At 40.7% G+C, this 6,261-nt stretch overlaps 1 protein-coding gene across 1 annotated transcript; it reads left to right on the forward strand.

The window, feature by feature from the left end:
- Positions 1–2,056: 2,056 nt before the first annotated feature.
- Positions 2,057–2,865, forward strand: LOC122694551 (proteasome activator complex subunit 2). Its single transcript, XM_043903434.1, has one exon. The coding sequence runs from the start codon at positions 2,088–2,090 to the stop codon at positions 2,805–2,807; it is 720 nt and encodes a 239-aa protein (XP_043759369.1). The 5' UTR covers positions 2,057–2,087; the 3' UTR covers positions 2,808–2,865.
- The last annotated feature ends 3,396 nt before the right edge of the window (positions 2,866–6,261 follow it).

Consider the following 6,261-nt stretch of genomic DNA (forward strand, 5'->3'; position numbering starts at 1 on the left):
AGGAGCCACAACTACTGAAGCCTGTGCACTGGAACTAGAAGGCAGCTCCTGCTCGATGCAACTAGAGAAGAAGCCTGTGCACAAAGACCTCCACACAGCCAAAATAAATAAATAATAAATAAAACGATAAAAAAATAAAAAATAAAAGGGTATCGTGTCTGCAATTTATTGTCAAAAAAGAAACATATGCAAAGAGAATGCTAAAGCTAACGTGGTAAAATGTTAACATTTGAGAAGTCAGGGTAAAGGGTGTATGGGAATTTTTGTACTTTTTTTAAATAAAGTCTGAAAACTAAAATTAAAAATAATAAAGAAATATTCAAAATTAAAAGTTTAAAAAATATAAAAATAATGAAACAGTATCCCACATTGTCACATTTTTTTCCCTTCTAAGCAACAGAAATTTATTTTCTCACAGTTCTGGAGGCTAAAATTCTAACACCAAGGTGTCAGCAGGGTTGATTTCTCCTGAGGCTTCTCTCCTTGGCTTGGAGATGGCTAACTTCTCACTGTGTCTTCACATGGTGTTTTCTCCATGGACACTGTGTCCCTGGTGTCTCTTTTTTTGGTGTCCTAATCTCTCCTTATAAGGACACCAGTCAAGTTGGATTAGGTCCTAATGGCTTCACTTTAACTTCACCTCTTTTAAGGCCCTATTTCCAGATATAGTCACATTCTGGTAGTTAAAGCTTCATCACATGAATTTTGGAAGGACACTGTTTAGACTTTAACATCTTCTGTCCTTTTTCTTCCTAATTCCTCTTTGTTTCTTCAAATATTAAAAAAATTAAAATCACCTATGATTGTGGACTTTTACATTTTCTCTTGTAATTCTATCAGTTGGCTTGCATTAGATATTTGGGGCTAAGTTACTTACTGGGGGACTGAAACTTTTACCATTATGAAATGATTGTCTTTAGCTCAGTAATTTTTTTTTTCATTAAAGTCTATTTTATCTGACATTTAAAAATGCCCACTCACAAAAAATAGTATTTTATGTTTTATAAGCATAATAATTACTTAAGGATACGTATAAAACATATTAAAATGGTTGCCCATGGAAGGGAAAGAGATGTTAATGAGAGTCACAGACTAAGGGGAATAAAAGAAGGGAATCTAACAAGGACCATTGATAATAAATGTGCCAGGGGTTGAGATTATAATTAACTCAAGTCTCCACATCTGAGATCCAAAAGCTGGGAGGAAAAGAAGGAAAAAAGTAAGGCTGGAAAGATGGCAGGAAGGACCATATAGGTCAAAATTATTAATTTTCAAGGAGTCCAGGAGGATTTTCAGATTACTACATATCATGATCCCTGAACTTGGAGGATGAGAGATACCACTTTAAATGCAGTTAGAATGAAGAGCATTCCAGGAAGAAGGCATAGGTACGGGAACATAGAATAATGAGAATGCATGGCATTTGAGAGTGGAAAGGGGAGGACAATCATGAGAGATGAATTCAGAAAGCTCAGCTAGTGCCAAAATGTAAAAGTATCATGTTAGAATTTGTGCTTTACAGGTGAAAGTAATTTTTAGGGCAGTACTGTAGAGTGGTTGAAAAGCTCAGATTTGAATTTAAAAGCCTTGGATTTGAATCTGAACCGTACCACAAGGCAGGTGTATGATGTTGGGCAAGTTATTTACTCTCAATGAGACTCAATTTCTCATTGAGAGTAAATAATGATATTTATGAGTGACTTGTGAGAAATGAGAAAATGCACATAAACCTCTGCGCACAGTACTTGGCTTCAGCCGCTCAGTCATACTGACTCTTTGTGACCCCATGGACTGCAGCATTCCAGGCTTCCCTGTTCTTCATTATCTCCCGGAGCTTGCTCAAACTCATGTCCATTGAGTTGGTGCTGACGTCCAACCATCTCATCCTCTGTTGTCCCCTTCTCCTCCTGCCTTCAGTCTTTCCCAGCATCAGGGTCTTTTCCAGTTTGTCAGTTCTTCCCATCAGGTGGCCAAAGTATTGGAGCTTCAGCTTCAGCATCAGTCCTTCCAATGAGTATTCAGGAATGATTTCCTTTAAGATTGACTGGTTGGGGGGGGACCGGAGATCTAGCAGCAACTGGAGCAGCATGGCCAAGCCTTGTGGGGTGCGCCTGAGCGGGGAAGCCCGCAAACAGGTGGACGTCTTCAGGCAAAATCTTTTCCAGGAGGCCGAGGAATTCCTCTACAGATTCTTGCCTCAGAAAATCATATACCTTAATCAGCTCTTGCAAGAGGACTCCTTCAACGTGACTGACCTGAATTCTCTCCGGGCCCCACTGGACATCCCTATTCCAGACCCCCCACCCAAGGATGATGAGATGGAAACAGATAAGCAGGAGAAGAAAGAAGTCCCTAAGTGCGGCTTTCTCCCTGGGAATGAGAAGATTCTGGCCTTGCTTGCCCTGGTTAAGCCAGAAGTCTGGACTCTCAAAGAAAAATGCATTCTGGTGATCACATGGATCCAGCACCTGATCCCCAAAATTGAGGATGGAAATGACTTTGGGGTGGCAATCCAGGAAAAGGTGTTGGAGAGGGTAAATGCAGTCAAGACCAAAGTGGAAGCCTTCCAGACAACTATTTCCAAGTACTTCTCAGAACGTGGGGATGCTGTGGCCAAGGCCTCTAAGGAGACCCATGTAATGGATTACCGGGCCCTGGTGCACGAACGAGACGAGGCAGTCTATGGGGCGCTCAGGGCCATGGTGCTGGACCTGAGGGCCTTCTATGCTGAGCTTTACCATATTATCAGCAGCAACCTGGAGAAAATTGTCAACCCAAAGGGTGAAGAGAAGCCATCTATGTACTGAGCCCAGGGTTAGGAGGGAAATAAATGACCTATACTTTGTGTAGATAAAAAAAAAAAAAAAAGATTGACTGGTTGGATCTCCCTGCTGTCCAAGGGACTCTCAACAGTCTTCTTCAACACCATAATTGAAAAGCATCAATTCTGGAGAAGGAAACGGCAACCCACTCCAGTATTCTTGCCTGGAAAATCCCATGGACTAAGGATCCTGGTAGGCTACAGTCCATGGGGTTGAAAAAAAAAAAAAAAAAAAGAAAAGCATCAATTCTTTGGCACTCCACTTTCTTTATGGTCCAACTCTCACATCCATACATGACTACTGGAAAATCCATAGCTTTGACTAGACAGACCTTTGTTGGCAAAGTAATGTCTCTGCTTTTTAATATGCTGTCTAGGTTGGTCATAGCTTTTCTTCCAAGGAGCAAGCGTCTTTTAATTTCATGGCTGCAGTCACCATCAGCAGTGATTTTGGAGTTCAAGAAAATAAAATCTGTCACTGTTTCTATACAGTGTACTATACTGCATGGATACCCTTCTATAGTGCATACTATACGCCAAATGTGTACTTGGCATGTAGTACACATTTAGGACATGATAGTTATTATTTGTGTGTATGTGTATGTGTGATCTTCATCATCATATCACCATGCTTTATTATTTGAACCAGAGAATTGCCTGTGTTTTAGAAAGATTATTCTGGTAATAAAGAGTTGACTTGGAAGGAGTGAGACTAAGAGCAGATAAATTAGACAAAATGAGTTGTAGTAGTCAAGGTGAGAGATGATTAGGATCTAAGTGTTGCTATAGAGTGATACTTCAGGAAGTAAAGTTCCTGAGTCTTTCCTATATTTCTTATGCACCGCTTTAAATCCTCTTAGTTTTAGCTGTAGTGACCAATTCTGTGTGGTTTCAACCACCTTCATGCAGGTGCAGTTTGACAAAGTCTCATTTCAGGCATGTAACTGACGTCTCACTTCCTGTCTGAGGATGTCTCTGATTACACTCCTTAGGATCCTGTGGGCACCTGCTCGGGTATTCCCACGTCATAACCCAAAAGTGCCCAGAGAAATTTAAGCCTTGTAGGGACACCCTAAGCAATGAGAACAGGAATGGATCCCCCCAAAAATGTTTCTCCTTTTCTTCCCTCAGGTGGATAGTCCTGGGGTATCTTTCCTATAACTCCTGAGACAGCCTCACAGAATCTAGCACCCAGTTGTCCAGAACAATAGCTGACTGCAGAGCCCCCTTTATATTGGCTTCTTTCTCTTTCCTTGTTTTAACCCTTGTTGTCCCTTCCTTTTGCCCTCTGGGATTGTGCTCTGAAATAATTGTATATGCCTTTGTCTTAAGCTCCGCTCTCAGGGCAATCCAGCCTAAGAACAGCGATGCATTAAACGGTCTTAGAAAGCAGAACTTTCGGAAAGAATTGCATCACCTAATGAAGACTTCATGCTGTTGAAAACTGTGTTAGTGATACCTCTGATCTCCCTGGGATCACATTTACTAAGACTCACCTGTGGTTGATTGGGATGAGGTGCATATGAAAGGGAGATTTTCGCTATATCTACAGTAGCTGTGACGCTTGAAGAGTTTGGGGCAATGATGATTATGAAGATTGTGGAGGGACTTCATTTTTTATTAGCATTGTAAGACTTGAAGAAAAAATGAAAAGGACAAACCTCTGTTAGCCTTGACAACTTAACTAAGCTTTGACACAGGAGGACCTCTGTGATACATTTCAGTAGACTCTCAACACCTGAAATAATAGAGCAGTCTGTGCTGAAAACTGGGCCTAGGTTCTCATCAGAAGGGTAGCATTGTTTCAAAGCTGCAACAGATCTCAAGTCAAAGTCAGTCCCTGATAGGAAGAAGGTGGGGCACTAAATCTGGGATAGTATCACCTCACATGGGTCAGAATGGTCATCATCCAAAAGTTGACAAACAATAAATGCTGGAGAAAGTGTGGAGTAAAGGGAACCCTCCTACACTGTTGGTGGGAATGTAAATTGGTGCATCCACTATGGAAAACAGTATGGAAATTTCTCAAAAAACTAAAAATAGAATTACCTTATGATCCAGCAATCCCACTTCCGGGCATATACTCAAGAGAAAATGATTATTCAAAAAGACACAGGTATTCCAATGTTCACTGAAGTGCTATTGACAATAGTCAGGACACAGAAGCAATCTAAATGTCCATCAACAGAAGGAAGGATAAAGAAGCTGTGGTACATATAAACATATATACAATGGAATATTACTCAGCCATAAAAAGGAATACTTCTATACTGCCAATTGCAGAAATGTGGATAAACCTAGAAACTGTCATACAGAGTGAAGTAAGTCAGAAAGAGAAAAATATCATATAATATCACTTATGTGTGGAATCTAGAAAAATGGTACAGATGATTGTATCTGCAAAGCAGAATAGAGACATAGATGTAGTGAACAAACTTAAGGACACCAAGGGGAGAAGGAGGGGTGGGATGACTGGGGAGATTGAGACTGACTTATATACACCACTATGTATAAGAAAGAAAACTAATGAGAACTGTCTGCATAGCACAGGAAACTACGCAGTGCTCTGTGGTGACCTAAATGTGAAGGGAATCTTAAAAAGAAGGTATATATGTATACACATAGCTGATTCAGTTTGTTGTACAACAGAAACTAGCACAGCATTGTAAAGCAACCATACTCCAATAAAAATTAATAAGAAAAGAAAACTGGGATAAAGATACTTAGATGGACAAGCATGAGAATTGTGAACCCCTGGATTCTCTTAAGTCCTCCAGCTTAGCAGAAGCCCTTCCTTCCTCTAGCTGAAGGAAAAAAAACCTCCCCTCCCTTGAGGACCCTGAGAAGATTTAACCTGAGCAGATGCCTCATAAGATGACTTGTCCTTCTTAAGATCCATCCTTGTCACCCCTCATTGCTCTGGGCTCATAATACTGATAGCCAGGGTTAGGTCTCAGGATAGCCCAGGAGGAAAAATATTCTTCCTGCTCCAAGAGAAAATAAATTACACAGCGAAAGAACTATAGGACTTGGCTAATATGTCACAACCGAAACCAAAAGAGCTTATCTTGAGAGAGTTAGAGCAAGGGAGTGGACTATTAAACCAAATAGGTGAGAATTTACTGACATGGAGACACGCATCCAAGACTCAGATTCAGCTCTCTGGCAAGAGAACACTTGGAGCTGGTCCTAATATCCTGCTGGGGATGGCTCTTTCGGAGCTTGAATACAAGGAACTGTCAACACAGCAACACAGCTTCTAGCAATTAGTAAATGGTTATGGCTATACAGACAGTAAGGGCCCAAACCATTTTGTCTTTAGTGGAAAAGTCATTAGTATCCATTTAGTGTCTTGCCCCAAGGCTGTTTTATTTAATTCTCCTGCTTTGTCACTGTATATATAGTCTGCAGTGACCTTGATCTCTTGACATTCTACAGAA

This window comes from Cervus elaphus, chromosome 1 (genome assembly GCF_910594005.1).
Source record: "Cervus elaphus chromosome 1, mCerEla1.1, whole genome shotgun sequence".
Taxonomy (NCBI): domain Eukaryota; kingdom Metazoa; phylum Chordata; class Mammalia; order Artiodactyla; family Cervidae; genus Cervus; species Cervus elaphus.